At 37.9% G+C, this 24,250-nt stretch overlaps 2 protein-coding genes and 1 non-coding gene across 6 annotated transcripts; 1 reads left to right on the forward strand and 2 right to left on the reverse strand.

Annotated features, from left to right (window-relative positions):
* Positions 1 to 619: 619 nt before the first annotated feature.
* Positions 620 to 3,112, reverse strand: LOC134293254 (filaggrin-2-like). Its single transcript, XM_062960328.1, has 2 exons — positions 867 to 3,112; positions 620 to 787 (listed from the first exon to the last, which is right to left on the reverse strand). The coding sequence occupies exons 1-2, from the start codon at positions 2,540 to 2,542 to the stop codon at positions 667 to 669; spliced, it is 1,797 nt and encodes a 598-aa protein (XP_062816398.1). The 5' UTR covers positions 2,543 to 3,112; the 3' UTR covers positions 620 to 666.
* A 231-nt stretch (positions 3,113 to 3,343) lies between these two features.
* LOC134293370 (U6 spliceosomal RNA) lies at positions 3,344 to 3,450 on the reverse strand. The gene has a single exon (XR_010000337.1). It is a non-coding gene; the product is annotated as a U6 spliceosomal RNA (small nuclear RNA).
* A 2,134-nt stretch (positions 3,451 to 5,584) lies between these two features.
* On the forward strand, positions 5,585 to 23,997 carry tmem259 (transmembrane protein 259). 4 transcript variants are annotated; one of them, XM_062959534.1, is made up of 12 exons: positions 5,585 to 5,926; positions 7,780 to 8,085; positions 11,504 to 11,779; positions 12,523 to 12,694; positions 14,536 to 14,646; positions 15,972 to 16,094; positions 17,912 to 18,012; positions 18,132 to 18,189; positions 19,658 to 19,741; positions 19,882 to 20,014; positions 21,373 to 21,472; positions 23,064 to 23,997. In XM_062959534.1, exons 2-12 carry the CDS (start codon positions 7,867 to 7,869, stop codon positions 23,655 to 23,657), a joined length of 1,971 nt encoding a protein of 656 aa, XP_062815604.1. In that variant the 5' UTR covers positions 5,585 to 5,926; positions 7,780 to 7,866; the 3' UTR covers positions 23,658 to 23,997. The 4 variants fall into 4 exon arrangements, with proteins under 4 accessions (XP_062815604.1, XP_062815605.1, XP_062815603.1 ...); XM_062959535.1 differs by having other exon boundaries at positions 5,585 to 5,730; XM_062959533.1 differs by lacking the exon at positions 5,585 to 5,926 and having other exon boundaries at positions 7,538 to 8,085.
* The last annotated feature ends 253 nt before the right edge of the window (positions 23,998 to 24,250 follow it).

Genomic DNA, 24,250 nt, shown 5'->3' on the forward strand with positions numbered 1-24,250 from the left:
TTATTAGCATAGCACAATTACATTACAATATTGTTATATTTTATCCCATTATAATATTATCAATATTATATATCTCTACGATATATTATATTATTAGCATAGCACAATTACATTACAATATTGTTATATTTTATTCCATTATAATATTATTATCAATATTATATATCTCTACGATATATTATATTATTAGCATAGCACAATTACATTACAATATTGTTATATTTTATCCCATTATAATATTATCAATATTATATATCTCTACGATATATTATATTATTAGCATAGCACAATTACATTACAATATTGTTATATTTTATTCCATTATAATATTATCAATATTATATATCTCTACGATATATTATATTATTAGCATAGCACAATTACATTGCAATAGTTATATTTTTTTCCATTATAATATTATCAATATTATATATCACTACGATATATTATTAGCATAGCACAATTACATTACAATAGTGTTATATTTTATTCCATTATAATATTATTATCAATATTATATATCTCTACGATATATTATATTACTAGCATAGCACAATATTGGTATTATACATTACTATATTGTACTATTTTGCAATATTATTAGATCTATTACATGATGGGGATGATGGGAGCTCTAGGATTCCAGAGGAGAGCTTTGGGAGGAATTCAGAGGTCTGGGAGTTCTAGTTTTCCGTGGAGAGCGTGGTAGTGCGTCCAAGGGAATTTATTGACGTGTCTCGTCCTGGGCTGGATCCGCGGAATATCGGGAAAACGAATCGGTTTCTCCCTAGTTAGGAAACGAGAAGAAAGGAGATATATAGTTTCGGGAGAGTTGTAGTTTCGATAGGCCACCAATGTCTCCTTACCTGACCACCCGCAACAGACTCAATGTCTCCGCGATGAGAACGTGGTTCTCGCTGGTCGTGGTCTCCTCCAGTCTCTGCAAGAGGAGCCGGGTGGGGAGTTCGAATTCCGGAGGAGTTGCCGCGGTCGTGACGTCTATCTCCGGCTTCGGAGCGATCTTGGGGAGGAACGGTGGAGGGCTGAGCTTCCGTTCCAGCGTCACCACGGACATCACGGTGGTTTTCCGAAGCTCCGCTGACTCCCTCTTCCTCGGTTGGCTTTCCTTCGTGGTCTTGAAAGGTTTCAAGGGGTCTTCAGCTCTGGAAGTTGGCGGAATTTCTTCCTTATGAAGATGTTCTCCACCGTTGGGTCCAAGCATGGTTCCATCAAGACGTTGAGTGTCATTGCCAAGACGTTGACCACCATTGGGTCCAAGCATTGTGCTGTTGAGATGTTCTCCACCATCCAATCCAAGCATCATGCCGTTGAGATGTTCTTCACTGTTGGATCCAAACGTTGAGCTGTCAAGACGTTCACCATGGGATCCGAGCATTGTTCTGTTGAGTCGTCCTCCACCGTTGAGTCGAAGCATTGTGCCGTTGAGATGTTCTCCACTGTTGGGTCCAAGCATCATGCCGTTGAGATGTTCTCCACCATTGAATCCAAACATTGTTCCATGGAGATGTTCTCCACCATTAAATCCAAGCATCATACCATTGAGATCTTCTCCACGATTGGATCCAAGCATCATGCAGTCAAGATGTTCTCCACCGTTGAATCCAAGCATCATGCCGTTGAGATGTTCTCCACCATGGGATTCAAGTATCATGTCATTATGTTCTTCACCGTTGGAACCAAGCATCATGCCATTGAGATGTCCTTCACCATTGGATCCAAGCGTCATGCTGTTGAGATGTTCTCCACCATTAAATCCAAGCATTGAGCCGTTGAGATGTTCTCCACCATTGAATCCTAACATTGAACCATCAAGATGCTCACCATGAGATCCAAGCATTGTGCTGTTGAGTTGTCCTCTGTTGTTGGATCCAAACATTGATCTGTTGAGATGTTCTCCATGATTGGATCCAAGCATCATACCATTGAGATGTTCTTCACCATTGGATCCAAACATTGAGCCATCAAGACGCTCACCATGAGATCCAAGCATTGTTCTATCGAGTTGTCCTCTGTTGTTGGATCCAAACATTGTGCCATTGAGATGTTCTCCACCACTAGATCCAAGCATCATGCCGTTGAGATGTTCTCCACCATTAAATCCAAGCATTGTTCCATCAAGATGTTCTCCACCATTAAATCCAAGCATTGTTCCATCGAGATGTTCTCCACCATGGACTCCAAGTGTTGTTCCATCAAGATATCCTCCACCGTTGGATCCAAACATTGTGCCGTTGAGACCTCTGTTGTTGGATCCATTCACGGTGCCGTCGGGACGTTCTCCAACATCTCCGAGGTCTTCATCCATCTCCGTTCCCTTGTCCTGCTCCTCCATGACCTTCTCCAAGATGGGTCTCAAGTCAACCACGATGGTTTTCCGGAACTTTTCCGGAACGTCGGGGAAAGTGGTTACCCACGTTTCTTCTGGTCTGTCCTCCCGAATCTCGTCCAACTCCGAACGGGATGTTACCACCGACATTGTAATGTGGTCTCGCCTTCCACGGGGTCGTTGTCTTTTCTCCATCGTGGTTTCTGTGAAATCGCACCTGTAGTATTTCCGCAAAGATACATATAAGTGTTCGATACGGGAAAACACGAAGTTACTAAGCAATGAGGACTCTGACTCGTTTGTTTGTTTGGATTGGCAAGGTGAGAGTAAACAACACACCAGGATTGTTTACTTTCTCGCCGATTGAACTACAGTAGAGTCTCACTTATCCAACACTCACTTATCCAACGTTCTGGATTATCCAACGCATTTTTGTAGTCAATGTTTTCAAAACATCGTGATATTTTGGTGATAAATTCATAAATACAGTAATTACTACATAGCATTACTGTGTATTGAACTACTTTTTCTGTTAAATTTGATGTCTAACATGATGTTTTGGTGCATAATTTGTAAAATCATAACCTATTTTGATGTTTAATAGGCTTTTTCTTAATCTCTCCTTATTATCCAACATATTCGCTTATCCAACATTTTGCCGGCCTGTTTATGTTGGATAAGTGAGACTCTACTGTAATTGTAAATGTTTAGTTATAAATATAACTAATAATAATATTAATATAATAAAAAATAACAAAATTATAATAATATAATAAGTAATTGATATAATATAATTAATAATTGATATAATCATAGTAATACAATTAGTAATTAATGATATATTAATATTACTTTTATTAATATTTTGATTAGTTGCACGCAATTATTAAAAATAGGGGGGTGCCTAAAACGAGAATGTTTACAGGCTGAGTGCCTAATAACAATAACAATAATATAATTAAATTAATATGATTAATAATAACAAAGATGGAACACAAAAATATGGAACGCTTCACGAATTTGCGTGTCATCCTTGCGCAGGGGCCATGCTAATCTTCTCTGTATCGTTCCAATTTTAGTATATGTGCTGCCGAAGCGAGCACAAAACCTATTTCGCTCCGATCCGTATATATACCCCTATCCTTGGAAAACTTTTAGGTTACGGTGACCATATCTATGTACATACATATATTTATTTTGTCTTAGATTTATATTTTCTACCCTTTGGAGATATTTATATGCACCCCCTCTTTGTGAAAGTGATGTTTTCAGACGAGAATACGATGCAAAATCAACCAGGAAAGTTAATTAGCCGATAAGGGGAGAATAGTGCATCATGGGAAAGCCAGCTTTTGTAAACAAAGGGCCTCCTGTGGATGTCAAAGAGCCAAGGCGATGAGTGTTCCACCATCGCTTCAGGTTCCCAAAGCAATTTATTATTACAGTAGAGTCTCACTTATCCAACATAAACGGGCCGGCAGAATGTTGGATAAGCGAATATGTTGGATAATAAGGAGGGATTAAGGGGAAGCCTATTAAACATCAAATTAAGTTATGATTTCACAAATTAAGGACCAAAACATCATGTTAGACAACAAATTTGGAAGAAAAACTAGTTCAATACACAGTAATTCTATGTAGAAATTACTGGATTTATGAATTTAGCACCAAAATATCACGATATATTGAAAGCATTGACTACAAAAATGCGTTGGATAATCCAGAACGTTGGATAAGCGAGTGTTGGATAAGTGAGACTCTACTGTATTATGAAAATTATGAGTTTTTTTCAATAAAAAAAAATAGGTTTGCCCTGCGCTCTGTCTCTAGTGTCTACAAGCATACTATTAATATATTATTAATATATATTATTTTAAATGTACATAACACAGCACACATGCACATTAGGTCTTGTTATTATTATTATTATTATTTTACATGCACATTAGATCCTGTTATTATTATTATTATTATTATTATTATTATTATTATTATTATTATTATTATTATTATTAATATTATTATTATTATGGCCGTGATGCCATCACTCTTTTATATATATAGATATAATAATGGGACTGAATATGCATGTAAAATAATATAATAATACATAATAATAATTGGACCTAATGTATATATACAATAATAATCATAATATATAATCTATATATATAAAAGAGTGATGGCATCACGGCAGCGGACAAAACAACAAAAGTAAACACCCCACAACCTCGAAAATTGACATCACAACCCCTCATCCATGCCTCTAGGTTGATACAACAAAAAGAAAAGAAAAATAAAGTCCTAATTAGAGGGAGAGGAATAATAGTTTTTATCCAATTGCTGCCAGTTACAAGGCTAAGCTCCACCCACTTGGTCTCCTAGCAACCCACTCAGCCCAGTGTTAATAAAATAATGATAAAAAATAAATACAAATAATACAATAAAAATTATAAAAAACACTAAAATAATTAATACAATAAAATACTATAACAAAATGACTAAAAATAATACAACAAAATAATAAAATATAATAAATTAAAAAGGTAAGTGACAATAAAATTAATTTAAAAAAATTCAAATAACGTCAAATAAAAATTCCACAACAAGTTTTAACCGATACCACCACCACTTTGCCACAGCAACGCGTGGCCGGGCACAGCTAGTAATACATAATATTAATTGGACCTACTGTACATGTAAAATGATAATAATATGCAATATAATATATGCAATGATAATAAGACCTATAGGTGCTATTATTATTATAATACAGTAGAGTCTCACTTATCCAACATAAACGGGCCGGCAGAACGTTGGATAAGCGAATATGTTGGATAACAAGGAGAGATGAAGGAGAAGCCTATTCAACATCAAATTGATTTATGATTTTACAAATTAAGCACCAAAACATCATGTTATACAACAAATTTGAAAGAAAAAGTAGTTCAATATGCAGTAATGCTACGTAGTAATTACTGTATTTATGAATTTAGCACCAAAAAATCACGATATATTGAAAACATTGACTAAAAAATGCGTTGGATAATCCAGAACGTTGGATAAGCGAATGTTGGATAAGTGAGACTCTACTGTATTTTCAAAGTGTGTCGAATGAGGGCCGGAAGTAGCGCCCCCGCGGACCGTGTCCTCTTTGGCCCCGGAGCTTTTTTCCCCTCTCTTAGGCCCCGCCCTCTGTTTCCTCTCTCTCTTAGGCCCCGCCCCCTCGGGGCTGACGTCACCGCCGCGTCCCTTCAGGAGGAGGCCGGAGCCAAGCAAAATGGCGGCCGCGTTGCCGGACGCGAAGGGGGACTGAGAGGCGGCGGGGCGGAGGACGGGGCGTCTCGAGCGGCGCCCCCGAAACGCGTAGAGACGCCCCAGAGGTGGGAGGCGGGGGCGAGGAGCCCGCGGGGGGCCCGGCGGAGCCCCGCTTTCCCCCCGGCACCCCCTTTCGAAAACCCTCCCGCTGAGGGACTACTCGAGCGCAGGCTTCAGGCCTCCCCTCAGAAACGCTAGGCCGCGCTTGGCGACTACTCGAGCTCAGGCTTCAGATCCTCCCTTTGACAGGCCAGGCCCTTGGTTGGTTTCCAAGCTTTGTTTTCCTTTATTTCCTCAATCAATAATATTCTCCTTTATTCTTTTCTCAGTCTTTAATATTCTTTATTATTTTCTCATTCTATAATACATTTTATTATTTTCTCAATCTATAATAGCCTTTATTCTTTCCTTAGTCTATCATTCTTTTCTCAATCTATAATATCCTTTATTATTTTCTCAGTCTAATATTCTCCTTTATTATTTTTTTATAATTATTCTTTTCTCATAATAATAATAATAATAATAATATCCTTTATTATTTCCTCAATCTGATATTCTCCATTATTCTTTTCTCATAATAATAATAATAATAATAATATCCTTTATTATTTCCTCAATCTATGATATTCTCCATTATTCTTTTCTCATAATAATAATAATAATAATATCCTTTATTATTTCCTCAATCTGATATTCTCCATTATTCTTTTCTCATAATAATAATAATATTAATATCCTTTATTATTTCCTCAATCTATGATATTCTCCTTTATTCTTTTCTCAATCTATAATATCCTTTATTATTTTCTCAGTCTAATATTCTCCTTTATTCTTTTCTTAGTCTATAATTATTCTTTTCTCATAATAATAATAATATCCTTCTTTATTATTTCCTCTATGATATTCTCCTTTATTCTTTTCTCAATCTATAAAATCCTTTATTATTTTCTTAGTCTATAATTATTATTTTCTCAATCTATAATATTCTCCCTTATTATTTTCTCAATCTATAATATCCTTTATTCTTTTCTTAGTCTATAATTATTATTTTCTCAATCTATAACATTCTCCTTTATTCTTTCCTCAGTCTATAATATCCTTTATTCCTTTCTCAATCCATATTCTCCTTTATTCTTTTCTCAATCCATAATATCCTCCCTTATTCTTGTCTCAATCTATAATATCCTTTCTTTTCTCAATTTATAATATTATCCTTTATTATTTTCTTAGTCTATAATTAATATTTTCTCAATCTATAATATCCTTTATTCTTTTCTCAATCTATAATAATATCCTTTATTCTTTTCTCAATTTATAATCTCCTTTATTCTTTTCTCAATCTATAATATTCTCCTTTATTCTTTTCTCAATTTATAATAATATCCTTTATTATTTCCTCAATTTATAATAATATTCTTTATTATTTCCTCAATCTATACTATCCTTTATTCTTTTCTCAATCTATATTTAAATCTAGATTTAGATCGATCTCACTTTTATTTATTCCTTTCTCAATCTATTTTCTCTTTGGATATTCTGAGATCGCTTTTCCTTTCTTTTCACTTCATTTATTTAAATCTAGATTTAGATCAATCTCACTTTGATTTATTCCTTTCTCAATCTATATTCTCCTCTTCGGCTATTCTGAGACAACTATTCTCACTTCATTCATTCTTTTTTTTTAAATTCTGTTTATTCTTAAATTTCTATTCCCCTTCTTCAGTTCTTTTCACTTTTATTGATTCTTCTTTGAAATTTTATATTTATATTTAAAAGGTCACTTTGATACAGTTTGGGAATAAATTCCAGCTTAAAAACAGGCCTTTCTAAATATCTTCACACACTCTTTCCATCTCATCCTTTTCCTATTTTGTTCTTTTAGGACTTCCCAGACCCAAAACTTTTTTATTTAATCCATATTTATGATGCTCAACATTATCTCAACAGCTTAAAATACAGCATTCATTTGTCCTTCCAGTCCCACCAACTTTCAATTTTATTGAAATGTTGCTTTATCTATAATTCGGTTTCTAGCTAGTATATTTATTTTATTTTTTTCCTTTTGAGGGGTTTTCTGAGAGCAGTCCCCCCCACTCTTTGTTGTTGTTTTTTAGTTTCTTTATTGAGTGCCTTTTCGGCTGGCTCTGTGCTCGGCAACGGGGCCCAAACCGGACATTTAACGCTTGGAAAGACTCGGGAGGATGTCGGACAATCAGGCCAACAATCCCCACCACCCCGCCAACAACAATGTCGGGGGGACCCCGGGGAACAACCGCGGGGTCCGCAACCTCAACCAGAACCCGCTCATCAACGTCCGGGACCGCCTTTTCCACGCGCTCTTCTTCAAGATGGCCGTCACCTACGCCCGCCTCTTCCCGCCCTCCTTCCGACGCGTGTTCGAGTTCTTCGTGCTCCTCAAGGTATTATATTAATATATTATTTATTTACAGTATTTATATCCTGCCCTTCTCACCCCGAAGGGGACTCAGGGCGGATCACATGACTTATATATAGGGCAAACATTCAATGCCCATATACACACAGAACCAAGACAGAGACAGACGCAGAGGCAATTTAACCATATACACACAGAACCAAGACAGAGACAGACGCAGAGGCAATTTAACCATATACACACAGAACCAAGACAGAGACAGACGCAGAGGCAATTTGACCATATACACACAGAACCAAGACAGAGACAGACGCAGAGGCAATTTAACCATATACACACAGAACCAAGACAGAGACAGACGCAGAGGCAAAACCTTCTCCTGAGGGTTAAATTGCCTATGCTATACTAATATATTATTAGTATAGCATAATATATATTATTATACTGTTATATTGACATGGGAGACATGGTGGAATGATGTCTTCTTGGCCCCCTTATTATTATTATTATTATTATTATTATTATTATTATTTGTTTGTTTACTACATTTATATCCCACCCTTCTCACCCCGAAGGGGACTCAGGGCGGTTTACAAGTTATATGTACATACAATATATTATATTATACATTATTATTATTATGATGATTTGGTGTTTGTTTACTACATTTATATCCCACCCTTCTCACCCCGAAGGAGACTCATGGTGGCTTACAAGTTATATGTACATACAATACAGTAGAGTCTCACTTATCCAACACTCGCTTATCCAGCGTTCTGGATTATCCAATGTATTTTTGTAGTCAACGTTTCCAATATATCGTGATATTTTGGTGCTAAATTCGTAAATACAGTAATTACAACATAACATTACTGCATTTTTCTGTCAAATTTGTTGTATAACATGAAGTTTTGGTGCTTAATTTGTAAAATCATAACCTAATTTGATGTTTAATAGGCTTTTCCTTGTTCAGTCCTTATAATCCAAGATATTCGCTTATCCAAGCTTCTGCCGGCCCGTTTAGCTTGGATTAGTGAGACTCTACTGTATTACTATATCGTACTATAACACTATATTGCAATATTATTAGTAATATTACATGTGATATAAATATACAATTATAATAGTGTATTATTATTTCGTATTACATTATCATATCAATATTATATGTATATGCAATATATTATTAGCATAGCACAATATAAGCATTATATATAACTATATCGTACTATAACACTATATTGCAATATTATTAGTACTGTATATATAATTATTTTACATGCATACAGTAGAGTCTCACTTATCCAACATAAACGGGCCGGCAGAACGTTGGATAAGCGAATATGTTGGATAATAAGGAGAGATTAAGGAGAAGCCTATTAAACATCAAATTAGGTTATGATTTTACAAATTAAGCACCAAAACATCATGTTGTACAACAAATTTGACAAAAAAGTAGTTCAATACGCAGTAATGTTATGTAGTAATTACTGTATTTACGAATTCAGCACCAAAATATCAAGATGAATTGAAAACATTGACTACAAAAATGCGTTGGATAATCCAGAACGTTGGATAAGCAAGTGTTGGATAAGTGAGACTCTACTGTATTAGGTTCCCATTATTATATATTGTATTATATTATTATTATTATTATTATAGTAATTACTGTATTTACGAATTTAGCATCAAAATATGATGTATTGAAAACATTGACTACAAAAATGTGTTGGATAATCCAGAACGTTGGATAAGTGAGACTCTACTGTAATATATAATCCTTATATTGTGCTATGCTCATAATATATTGTATGTACATATAACTTGTAAGCCATCCTGAGTCCCCTTTGGGGTGAGAAGGGCAGGATATTAATGTCACAAATAAATAAATATATCTATATATATAAAAGAGTGATGGCATCACGGCGACCCACAAAACAACAAAACTACAAGCCCCCCCAACCTCGAAATTTGACAACACAACCCACCATCCACGCCTCTAGGTTGATCCAACAAAAAGCAAAGAAAAAAAAAGTCCTAATTAGAGGGAGAGGAATAATTGTTTTATTCCAATTGCTGCCAGTTAGAAGGCTAAGCTCCGCCCACTTGCTCTCCTAGCAACCCACTCAGCCCAGTGTTAATAAAAGAATAAAAAATAAAATAAATACAAATACAGTAGAGTCTCACTTATCCAACACTCGCTTATCCAACGTTCTGGATTATCCAACGCATTTTTGTAGTCAATGCTTTCAATATATCGTGATATTTTGGTGCTAAATTCATAAATACAGTAATTACTATATAGCATTACTGTGTACTGAACTACTTTTTCTGACAAATTTGTTGTCTAACATGATGTTTTGGTGCTTAATTTGTAAAATCATAACTTAATTTGATGTTTAATAGGGTAATCCTTAATTCCTCATTATCCAACATATTCGCTTATCCAACGTTCTGCCGGCCCGTTTATGTTGGATAAGTGACACTCTACTGTAATACAATAAAAAATAAATAAAAAACACTAAAAAATTAATACAATGAGATACTATAACAAAATAACTAAAAACAATACAACAAAATAATAAAATGTAATAAATAAAAAAGATAAGTTACAATAAAATTAATTTTAAAAAATCCAAATAAAAATTCCACAACAACTTTTAACCAATGCCACCACCACTTTGCCACAGCAACGCGTGGCCGGGCACAGCTAGTCTATATATATAAAAGAGTCATGGCATCACAGCTATTCACAAAACAATAAAAGTACAGGCCCCCCCCCAACCTCGAAATTTGACAACACAACCCATCATCCACGCCTCAAGGTTGATACAACAAAAAGAAAAGAAAAATAAAGTCCTAGTTACAGGGAGAGGAATAACAGTTTTTATCCAATTGCTGCCAGTTTGAAGGCAAAGCTCCGCCCACTTAGTCTCCTAGCAACCTACTCAGCCCAGGGGACAGGCACAGTTAGGCCTCACTTAGGCCTCTTCCACAGATTATCTGATTTTAACTGGATTATATGGCAGTGTAGACTCAAGGCCCTTCCACACAGCTATATAACCCATTTAGAGTCTTATATTATCTGCTTTGAACTGGATTATCTTGAGTCCACACTGCCATATAATCCACTTCAGTGTGCATACTAAACATAAAGACAACCATACAACAGACATTCAATACCCCCACTACCTCAACAATTTCTCACCAACACCACCAGACAACGGCACAGCAACGCGTGGCCGGGCACGGCTAGTTATAATATAAATAAATAAACTCTCATGCTATGTGACAGGGCTGGTTGGGTTCATTGAGTTGGAAGAGACCACATGGGCCACCTAGTCCAACCCCCTGCCTTGCAGGAAAAGCACAATCAAAGCACCCCAGACTGATGGCCATCCCGGCTCTGTTTCAACGCCTCCTTTCTCTCCCGTGTCCCGCAGGCCCTGTTTGTGCTCTTCATCCTGGCCTACATCCACATCGCCTTCTCCCGCTCGCCCATCAACTGCCTGGAGCACGTGCGGGACAAGTGGCCCCGGGACGGGATCCTGAGGGTCGAGATCCAGCGCAACTCCAGCCGCGACCCCATCTTCCTCCAGTTCTGCGAGGACGACCGGTTCCCTGGGGTGGCCGTGGAGCCGGTGACGGCAACGGAGGAGGAAGAGGAAGAGGAGGAGGAAGAGATGACCGTGGAGATGTTCCAAAACAGCTCCATCAAGGTATTGGCATGCCCTTTCCTTCCTGTTTCTTTGGGTGGACCTTTTCAAGTGGGTGTTGCCACTTGAATTCCTATTATTATTATTATTATTATTATTATCAACACAACGACGTTGTATGGCACAGCAAACAAGATAGATATGCTGGATTTCGTTTCGCAAAACCACAAGTCGAACACTTCCCAAGTGTCTAGGACTGTGTGATGTATTTTCGGATGATGCGTGCAGATCCCAGTAAGGTGGCCTTTTGCAGTTGGCAGATCGTAATTTTGTCAATGTCTATTGTTTCCAAATGCCGGCTGAGATCTTTCGGCACGGCACCCAGTGTGCCCATCACCACCGGGACCACCTGCACTGGTTTCTGCCAGAGTCTTTGCAGTTCAATCTTGAGGTCCTGAGAGCGGCTGAGTTTTTCCTGTTGTTTTTCGTCAATGCGACTGTCACCTGGGATGGCGACATCAATGATCCAAACCTTTTTCTTTTCCACAACTGTGATGTCTGGTGTGTTGTGTTCCAGAACTTTGTCAGTCTGGATTCGGAAGTCCCACAGTATCTTTGCTTGCTCATTTTCATTCAATATTATTATTATTATTATTATTATTATTATTATTATTATTATATACGGTAATCCAAATTTTGTTAAATGAGCCTCGATTTTCTCCCGTTGTTTTCTCGGCTGTTCCAGCAGCCAACAGGGATGGATTTTGGGGTTTTTCTTAACACGTTTCCATTTTCCCCTCTGGCAGTTTGAGCTGGACATTGAGCCCAAGGTCTACCTCAAGCCCTCGCGGCTGAGCGGCGCCAAAGCGCTGGCCGCCAACGAAAGCCGGGAGTTCTCCTTCGGCGATGAGACGGCCGCTAAAGGTATGGAGCCCCTCAGCGAGACTGTGTCCGAGTTTGAGATGCTAACCAAAGCAGGTAAAGGCACCCACAGCCCTCCCCTCCCCTTCCCCATCTTTCCCATCTCTTCTTCTCCTTCCTCCTCTCTCCATCTCGTCATTTTCTCCCATGCTCCTCTCAAAACACACATTATTATTATTATTATTATTAGTAGTAGTAGTAGTAGTAGTATTTTATTATGACACAGCAAACAAGATAGATATGCTGGATTTTGTATCACAAAATCACAAGTCGAACACTTCCCAAGTGTCTAGGACTGTGTGAATTATTATTATTATTATTATTATTATTATTATTATTATTATTATTATTATTATTATCAACACAACGACGTTGTATGGCACAGCAAACAAGATAGACATGCTGGATTTCGTTTCACAAAACCACAAGTCGAACTCTTCCCAAGTGTCTAGGACTGTGTGATGTATTTTCGGATGATGCGTGCAGATCCCAGTAAGGTGGCCTTTTGCAGTTGGCAGATCGTAATTTTGTCAATGTCTATTGTTTCCAAATGCCGGCTGAGATCTTTTGGCACGGCACCCAGTGTGCCCATCACCACTGGGACCACCTGCACTGGTTTCTGCCAGAGTCTTTGAAGTTCAATCTTGAGGTCCTGAGAGCGGCTGAGTTTTTCCTGTTGTTTTTCTTCAATGCGACTGTCACCTGGGATGGCAACATCAATGATCCAAACCTTTTTCTTTTCCACAACTGTGATGTCTGGTGTGTTGTGTTCCAGAACTTTGTCAGTCTGGATTCGGAAGTCCCACAGTATCTTTGCGTGTTCATTTTCCACAACCTTTGCAGGTTTGTGATCCCACCAGTTCTTAACTGCAGGGAGGTGGTACTTGAGGCATAGGTTCCAATGAATCATTTGGGCCACATGGTTGTGCCTCTGTTTGTAGTCTGTCTGTGCAGTTTTCTTACAGCAGCTGAGGATATGATCCATGGTTTCATCGGTTTCCTTGCACAGTCTGCATTTTGGGTCATCAACTGATTTTTCGATCTTGGCCTTGATTGCCTTTGTCCTGATGGCTTGCTCCTGGGCTGCAAGGATCAGGCCTTCTGTCTCCTTCTTCAGGGTCCCATTCGTGAGCCAGAGCCAGGTCTTCTCTTTATCAGCTTTTCCTTCAATTTTGTCAAGGAACTTTCCATGCAGTGTTTTGTTGTGCCAGCTGTCAGCTCTAGTTTGTAGTGCGGTTATTATTATTATTATTATTATTATTAATATTATTATTATTAGTAGTAGTAGTATTTTATTATGACACAGCAAACAAGATAGATATGCTGGATTTTGTATCACAAAATCACAAGTCGAACACTTCCCAAGTGTCTAGGACTGTGTGAATTATTATTATTATTATTATTATTATTATTATTATTATTATTATTATTATTATTATTAATAGCTCAGGCTGTGGCGCTGGCTGGAGAGCAGCTGCAATGAATCACTGCAATGAATCACTCTGACCAGGAGGTCATAAGTTCGAGGCCCGCTCGGAGCCTATGTTTGTCTTGTCTTTGTTCTATGTTAAAAGGCATTGAATGTTTGCCTATATGTGTAATGTGATCCGCCCTGAGTGCCCTTCGGGGTGAGAAAGAAGGTCGGAATATACATGCTGTAAATAAATAAATTTAAAAAAATATTATTATTATTTATAATTCTTATTGCCGTTGCCATCGTTGGTGTTGTCATTATTGTTGTCTCTTATCCTTTCCTCCCAGCCTCTAAGTTAAAACTATCGGGTTGCTGTGAGTTTTGCAGGCTGCCTGGCCATGTTCCAGAAGCATTCTCTCCTGATGTTTCGCCACCAAAAGCTGCCCTCCTTTTAACGCTGCTCTGCTTCCCTTCCGTTTCCCAGTCTGGCCCCAAGAGGAGTACATTGTGGAGTATTCCTTCGAGTACGGCTTCTTGCGCTTGTCGCAAAGCACCCGCCAGCGCCTCAGCATTCCCGTCATGGTGGTCACCTTGGGTGAGTGTCCTCGATATAGACAAAATACGTGGTTGTTGTTTATTTATTAGACTTGTATAGACTTGTATACCGCTACTCCCAGTTTGGCTTGGAGCAGTTTGTTGTTGTTGTTATTATGATGGCCATAGTAAAGGGTTTCTTTAATTTTTCATATGTCACTTTTCCTGGATATAGAAAGAATACGTTGTTGTGTTGTTGTTGTTGTTGTTATTATTATTGTTGTTGTTGTTGTTATGATGGCCATAGTAAAGGGTTTCTTTAATCTTTTGGATGTCAATTTTCCTGGATATAGAAAGAATATATTGTTGTTATTATTATTATTATTGTTGTTTTTGTTACTATGATGGCCATAGTAAAGGGTTTCTTTAATCTTTTGGATGTCAGTTTTCCTGGATATAGAAAGAATATATTGTTGTTATTATTATTATTATTGTTGTTTTTGTTACTATGATGGCCATAGTAAATGGTTTCTTTAATCTTTCATATGTCAATTTTCCTGGCTATAGAAAGAATACATTGTTGTTATTATTATTATTATTATCATAATTGTTGTTGTTGTTGCCATTATGATGGCCATAGTAAAGGGTTTCTTTAATCTTTCAGATGTTAATTTTCCCGGATATGGAAAGAATACATTGTTGTTGTTATTATCATTGTTGTTGTTGTTACTATTATTATTATTATTATTATGGCCATATTAAAGGGTTTCTTGGTCAGATTCTGGACCAGTCCTGACAGCTACACAGTAATCTTTCAGATGTCAATTTTCCAGGATATAGAAAAATACATTTTTGTTGTTGTTATGATGGCCATAGTAAAGGGTTTCTTTAATTTTTCATATGTTAATTTTCCTGGATAGAGAAAGAATACATTGTTATTATTATTATTATTATCATAATTATTATTGTTGTTGTTGTTGTTATGATGGCCATAGTAAATGGTTTCTTTAATCTTTCAGATGTCAATTTTCCTGGATATAGAAAGAATACATTGCTGCTGTTGTTGTTGTTGTTGTTGTACATTGCTGTTGTTGTTGTTGTTGTTGTTGTTGTTATTATTATTATTATTATGGCCATAATAAAGGGTTTCTTGGTCAGATTCTGAACCAGTCCTGACGGCTACACAGTAATCTTTCAGATGTCAATTTTCCAGGATATAGAAAAATATAGAAAAATAAATTTTTTTGTTCTTGTTGTTATGATGGCCATAGTAAATGGTTTCTTTAATCTTTCAGATGTCAATTTTCCTGGATATAGAAAGAATACATTATTATTATTATTATTATTATTATTATTATTATTATTATTATTATTCTCTGTCTCCAGATCCTACCCGGGACCAGTGCTTTGGCGACCGGTTCAGCCGGCTTTTGCTGGACGAATTTCTCGGCTACGACGACATCCTCATGTCCAGCGTCAAGGCTTTGGCGGAAAACGAAGAGAATAAAGGTACCCGGATAATGCTTATATAATGCTATGCTAATAATATATTATATATACATATAATATTGATATAATGTAATGTAATGCAATATGATAACAATACACTATTACAATTATATATTACATGTAATATTACTAATAATATTGCAATATAGTGGTATAGTACTATATAGTAATATATAATGCTAATATTGTGCTACGCTAATTTTATATATATATATATACATATAATATTGATATAATGTAATGTAATGCAGTATGATAACAATACACTATTACAATTATATATTACATGTAATATTACTAATAATATTGCAATATAGTGGTATAGTACAATATAGTAATATATAATGCTAATATTGTGCTACGCTAATTTTATATATATATATATACATATAATATTGATATAATGTAATGTAATGCAGTATGATAACAATACACTATTACAATTATATATTACATGTAATATTACTAATAATATTGCAATATAGTGGTATAGTACTATATAGTAATATATAATGCTAATATTGTGCTACGCTAATTTTATATATATATATATACATATAATATTGATATAATGTAATGTAATGCAGTATGATAACAATACACTATTACAATTATATATTACATGTAATATTACTAATAATATTGCAATATAGTGGTATAGTACAATATAGTAATATATAATGCTAATATTGTGCTACACTAATAATATATATACATATAATATTGATATAATGTAATGTAATGCAGTATGATAACAATACACTATTACAATTATATATTACATGTAATATTACTAATAATATTGCAATATAGTGGTATAGTACTATATAGTAATATATAATGCTAATATTGTGCTACGCTAATAATCTATATACATATAATATTGATATAATGTAATGTAATGCAATATGATAACAATACACTATTACAATTATATATTACATGCAATATTACTACCGTATATACTCGAGTATAAGCCGACCCAAGCTGAGACACCTAATTTTACCACAAAAAAACTGGGAAAACATTGACTCCAGTATAAGCCGAGAGTGGTAAATTTCAGAAATAAAAATAGATAGCAATAAAATTACATTAATTGAGGCATTAGTAGGTTAAATGTTTTTGAATATTTACATCAAGCTCAAATTTAAGATAAGACTGCCCAACTCTGATCAAATCATTATTCTCATCTTCTTCAGTGTAAATGTGCTTATATATCCTTTTGAATAATAATAGAGTAAAATAATACATGTAATAATAATAATAATAAATACAGGAAAATAATACATGTAGTAATAAATAGAGTAAAATAATAAATGCAATAATAATAATAAGATCAGAGTGAAATAATAAATGTATTGATAATAATAAAAATAGAGTAAAATAAATGTAATAGTAGCAACAATAATAGAGAAAAATAATAAATGTAATAATACCAATAATAATAGAGAAAAATAATAAATGTAATAATACCAATAATAATAGAGAAAAATAATAAATGTAATAATACCAATAATAATAGAGAAAAATAATAAATGTACCATATATTCTCGAATATAAGCTGACCCAAATATAAGCCAACCAGGACCCTCACCCGTGTATAAGCCGAGGGGGGCTTTTTCAGTCTTAAAAAGAGGGCTGAAAAACTAGGCTTATACTCGAGTATATACAGTAATAATATTGCAATATAGGGGTATAGTACAATATAGTAATAAATAAATAAAATAAATAATAATAATACAAATAAATATAGTAATATATAATGCTTATATTATGCTGTATGTGTATATAACTTCTCGCTTCTCATTGGCATCCAGGTTTCCTCCGCAACGTGGTGTCCGGGGAGCACTACCGCTTCATCAGCATGTGGATGGCCAGGACCTCCTACTTGGCCGCTTTCGTCATCATGGTGATTTTTGTGAGTATTTGGTTTTGTTGAGAGTCCACTTGATGACTTTGGTGGGCTTTTGAGAGTCGATAAAAGAAACCCAGACGGAAATAAGTTGCCCTCTTGATGTTCCGCCCTTCTCTTTCCAGACCCTCTCGGTCTCCATGCTGTTGCGATACTCGCACCACCAGATCTTCGTTTTCATCGGTGAGTCTTCTGATGTTCCTGTTGTGTTTTGGAGTCCTCATGGGCTTCAACTGGATGTCTCTGACTCTTCCTCGATATCTGAGAAATATGCACCACGATAAAGGTTCAAAGCATAGAACACAATATGTATATTAGAGCATCATATACATAATAATATTAACAATAATACAACACACACAGTCGTAACTTGCAGAGTATAAAGATTTATAGTCTGCAAACATCCGGATTTAAATGCTACACAGAGCAGTTTTCAGTATAAAACATATATCAAACATATCAACCAAAATTTGTTAGCGACGCAATGTTTACATTCAGTCTCTCCAAAATGGTATGTAATATGCTGTGAAATTAAATACATCAGTGTACAAATCAAACCTGGCTTGGAGTCAAAACAAATCAAAGTGTCTGTAGTCTTGGAGCAATTCTATAGGACTCCTCAGGATGTAAATGCGGTCAATTGGCTCAAACCTGGCTTGGAGTCAAAACAAATCAAAGTCTCTGTAGTCTTGGAGCAATTCTATAGGACTCCTCGGGATGTAAATGCAGTCCATTGGCTCAAACCTGGCTTGGAGTCAAAACAAATCAAAGTCTCTGTAGTCTTGGAGCAATTCTATAGGACTCCTCGGGATGTAAATGCAGTCCATTGGCTCCAACCTGGCTTGGAGTCAAAACAAATCAAAGTCTCTGTAGTCTTGGAGCAATTCTATAGGACTCCTCAGGATGTAAATGCAGTCAATTGGCTCCAACCTGGCTTGGAGTCAAAACAAATCAAAGTGTCTGTAGTCTTGGAGCAATTCTATAGGACTCCTCGGGATGTAAATGCAGTCAATTGGCTCCAACCTGGCTTGGAGTCAAAACAAATCAAAGTCTCTGTAGTCTTGGAGCAATTCTATAGGACTCCTCGGGATGTAAATGCAGTCAATTGGCTCAAACCTGGCTTGGAGTCAAAACAAATCAAAGTCTCTGTAGTCTTGGAGCAATTCTATAGGACTCCTCGGGATGTAAATGCAGTCCATTGGCTCAAACTTGGCTTGGAGTCAAAACAAATCAAAGTCTCTGTAGTCTTGGAGCAATTCTATAGGACTCCTCAGGATGTAAATGCAGTCCATTGGCTCAAACCTGGCTTGGAGTCAAAACAAATCAAAGTCTCTGTAGTCTTGGAGCAATTCTATAGGACTCCTCAGGATGTAAATGCAGTCCATTGGCTCAAACCTGGCTTGGAGTCAAAACAAATCAAAGTCTCTGTAGTCTTGGAGCAATTCTATAGGACTCCTCGGGATGTAAATGCAGTCCATTGGCTCAAACCTGGCTTGGAGTCAAAACAAATAATAGTCTCTGTAGTCTTGGAGCAATTCTATAGGACTCCTCAGGATGTAAATGCAGTCAATTAGCCGTAGCTTCAGTTTGTTGACGATTGTTTAGAATAGACAGCTGTGTTTAGTTATTATTATATCTTCCTCCTCCGCAGTGGACCTGCTGCAGATGCTGGAGATGAACATGACCATCGCCTTCCCGGCGGCCCCGTTGCTGACGGTCATCTTGGCCCTCGTGGGTAAGACAAGGCAAAAACTTTCAACTCTTGTCTGCTCTGGTTGGCTGGAGAAATATATCTGTTTCAATAGGGAGCGCTTCCTGATCTTTCTTTATTTCTGATTACAAAAGAGAGAAGTTGGCATTTCTTTCTTCTTCCAGGCATGGAAGCCATCATGTCGGAGTTCTTCAACGACACCACCACGGCCTTCTACATCATCCTCATCGTGTGGCTGGCTGACCAGTATGACGCCATTTGCTGCCACACCAACACCAGCAAGAGACACTGGCTGAGGTATGGATAATAATAATAATAATAATAATAATAATAATAATAATAATAATAATAATAATAATAATAACAACAATAATAATAATAGTAGTCTTCCATCAGAAGAAAGCACCAAGACACACACTGGTAGATTCCAACCGGTTTTATTGTGCAGAATACCAGAACCTTCTCTTTGGCCCATTTATATAGGGGCGCTCAAATACCAGAGGGTCATTGAGGTTTTGTGTATTGTTAGGTTCTCTTCTCCCAGTTGTGCTGTGGGTCAGTCTTCCACCGGAAAAAGCACCAAGACAACGGCTGGTAGATTCCAACAGGTTTTCTTGTGCAGAATACCAGAACCTTCTCTTTGGCCCATTTATATAGGGGCTCTCACATACCAGAGGGTCATTGAGGTTTTGTGTATTGTTAGGTTCTCTTCTCCCAGTTGTGCTGTGGGTCAGTCTTCCACCAGAAAAAGCACCAAGACAACGGCTGGTAGATTCCAACCGGTTTTCTTGTGCAGAATACCAGAGCCTTCTCTTTGGCCCATTTATATAGGGGCTCTCACATACCAGAGGGTCATTGAGGTTTTATGGCTGGCCCGTCCAAGACACACGCTGGTAGATTCCAACAGGTTTTCTTGTACAGAATGCCAGAACCTTCTCTTTGGCCCATTTATATAGGGGCTCTCACATACCAGAGAGTCATTGAGGTTTTATGGAGTGTTAGGTTCTCTTCTCCCAGTTGTGCTGTGGGTCAGTCTTCCACCGGAAAAAGCACCAAGACAACGGCTGGTAGATTCCAACAGGTTTTCTTGTGCAGAATGCCAGAGCCTTCTCTTTGGCCCATTTATATAGGGGCTCTCACATACCAGAGGGTCATTGAGGTTTTATGGCTGGCCCGTCCAAGACACACGCTGGTAGATTCCAACAGGTTTTCTTGTACAGAATACCAGAGCCTTCTCTTTGGCCCATTTATACAGGGGCTCTCACATACCAGAGGGTAATGAAGGTTTTATGGATTGTTAGATTCTCTTCTTCCAGTTGTGCTGTGGGTCAGTCTTCCACCAGAAGAAAGCACCAAGACACACGCTGGTAGATTCCTACCGGTTTTATTGTGCAGAATACCAGAACCTTCTCTTTGGCCCATTTATATAGGGGCGCTCAAATACCAGAGGGTCATTGAGGTTTTGTGTATTGTTAGGTTCTCTTCTCCCAGTTGTGCTGTGGGTCTGTCTTCCACCGGAAAAAGCACCAAGACAACGGCTGGTAGATTCCAACAGGTTTTCTTGTGCAGAATACCAGAACCTTCTCTTTGGCCCATTTATATAGGGGCTCTCGCATACCAGAGGGTAATTGCGGTTTTCTTCTCCTCCCCTGCAGGTTTTTCTACCTCTACCACTTTGCCTTCTACGCTTACCACTACCGCTTCAACGGGCAGTACAGCAGCCTCGCCCTGGTCACCTCCTGGCTTTTCATACAGGTGAGTCACCTCTTGCTACCTTCCAGGTGTGCTGAGCTTCACTCGGTTGAATCAGGAACCATCTCAGCATCCTTGCACAACCTTTCCTATCTTCCTTGGGGTTGGAGTTATGGACCATGTTAACGTATGGGATTATTGATCCTTGCCCCTTATTGGAAGCTGTTGTATTATTATTTATTGTTATTTTTAGTGTAAAGGTTTTATTTTGTGTAATAACTAGCTGTGCCCGGCCGCGCGTTGCTGTGGCTAGGACTTAATTTTTCTTTTCTTTTTGTTGTATGAACGTAGAGGCGTGGATGAGAGGTTGTGCTGTCAATTTTCGAGGTTGTGGGGCGTTTAGTTTAGTTGTTTTGTCCGGTGCCGTGATTCCATTACCTTTTTATATATATAGATGTGTTGTTTATACTGTTGTGTGCTGTATTTTGTTGTATTATTGTTGGAAACGGGCCTGAGTATTATTTATTTATTATTACAGTAGAGTCTCACTTATCCAAGACTCGCTTATCCAAGGTTCTGGATTATCCAAGGCATTTTTGTAGTCAATGTTTTCAATGTACAGTAGAGTCTCACTTATCCAACATTTGCTTATCCAATGTTCTGGATTATCCAACGCATTCTTGTAGTCAGTGTTTTCAATATATCGTGATATTTTGGTGCTAAATTCGTAAATACAGTAATTACAACTTAACATGACTGCGTATTGAACTACTTTTTCTGTCCAATTTGTTGCATAACATGATGTTTTGGTGCTTAATTTGTAAAATCATAACCTCATTTGATGTTTAATAGGCTTTTCCTTAATCCCTCCTTATTATCCAAGATATCCAACATTCTGCTGGCCCATTTAGCTTGGGACTCTACTGTATATTGTGAGACTCTACTGTATATTGTATTACAAAATAATAATATTATATGCATATACAATATATTGTAATATTATATATTATTGTAAATTATATTGTATATACTGTAGAGTCTCACTTATCCAACATAAGTTGTTTTGTCAATTTTCGAGATTGTGGGGTGTTTAGTTTTGTTGTTTTGGCGGTCGCCAGGATTCCATCACTCTTTTATATATATAGATTGTTATCGCCGTTGCCATCGTTTTTCCTGTTGTTTTTCGTCAATGCGACTGTCACCTGGGATGGCGACATCAATGATCCAAACCTTGTTCTTTTCCACAACTGTGATGTCTGGTGTGTTGTGTTCCAGAACTTTGTCAGTCTGGGTTCGGAAGTCCCACAGTACCTTTGCATGCTCATTTTCCAATACTTTTGCAGGTTTGTGATCCCACCAGTTCTTTGCAAAACTTTCAATGCAATGTTTTGTTGTGCCAACTGTCAGCTCTAGTTTGTAGTGCGGTTTTCTTGTACTGGTTTTTATTTTATTTCTATTATTATTATTTTATTTCTATTATTATTCTTATTTTATTTTTATTATTATTATATTTCTATTATTATTATTATTATCTTTTTCCGCCTCTCTTCCATGTCATTGGCAGGAGCTTGCTCCCCAGCAATTGCAGCCCTAATCCTGTGTCTCTCTCTCTCTCTCTCTCTCTCTCTCTCTCTCTCTCTCTGCTCTTTGTTAGCATTCTATGATCTACTTTTTCCACCATTACGAACTGCCGGCCATCCTCCAGCAGATCCGGATCCAGGAGATGCTGCTCCAGAACCAGCAAGTGGGCGCTCAGACCACCCTCCAGGACAACCTCAATAACAACACCACGGTCGCCCCCAACGACCGGCCCCACTTGGACCCCGCCGGTGCCGTCGGCGAAGCCTCCGGGGAGGGAGCCGCGGCGGCAGCGTCTCTAGGCAGCGACATGAACTGGGTGGCGGAAACGGCGGCCGTCATCACCGAAGCCTCGTTCCTCTCCAACCTGAGCGGCTCCTTCCTGGACCCCGGGATCGACCCAGACGCGCCGGCCGGCGGCGGCGGTGGCGGCTTGCCGGACATGGCCGTGGCCGCCAGCGTGATGACCCGCTTTCTCATCGGCGGAGACGCTTTGGCTGAAGTGGCCTTCGAGGTCCCGTCGAGCGGGGAGGTTTCCCCGGCGGACACGGCGCCGCCGACGCCGTCGTTGTCCCCTCCGCCCTCCGTCGGACTCGTCGACGGGGAACCCGGACCCGTCCCGCCGGAAAGTACTTCTTCGGACCCCGAATCCAGGTTCCCTCCTCCGTAACGGACTCAGAAGTCATTCTCGTCGTGAATGAAACATCAATTCCCGCGCCCGGACCGATACTTTCCCATGGAGTCTTTCTCCCACGAAGCGGCACTTTCTTGTTGATTTTTTTCCTTGCTTTTTTGTCGGCTCGAATAATGGATGTTTTAGCCTCCGAAACGCTGGGAGACCCAGATCGGAGTGAGGATTATCGCGGTGAAATGGGAAACGGGTGGCGGGACGGCACTGCCTTTGACGAAAACTTTTCCTTCTCGCCGTAGGGGGGGAAAAAATAACTCAAAATGGGTTGTTGTTGTTAGGACCGTGCATCCGCTTAACAATAAAGCAGCCTCTTTCGGAGCATAGGTTTTCCTTTCAAATTTGAGGAGGGGAGTGTGAGGTCAAACAGAGCTTTGTGAGTTGTTTGATTCTTTCTGCTGGGCTATACTTTGTGAGTTGTTTGGTTCTTTCTGTTGGTGGATCTTTTCCTAAATGTCACGATGAGATTAAGAGACTTGGAGTTTCTTATTTTTCTCTCTATGACAGTGGAATGGTGGAAAGGAATAACTCTATACATTGGGGCTGAGCAAACGAGTCCTCGCTTGTACTCTGGC

The sequence above is a fragment of the Anolis carolinensis genome, unplaced genomic scaffold (assembly GCF_035594765.1).
Source record: "Anolis carolinensis isolate JA03-04 unplaced genomic scaffold, rAnoCar3.1.pri scaffold_7, whole genome shotgun sequence".
NCBI lineage: Eukaryota > Metazoa > Chordata > Lepidosauria > Squamata > Dactyloidae > Anolis > Anolis carolinensis.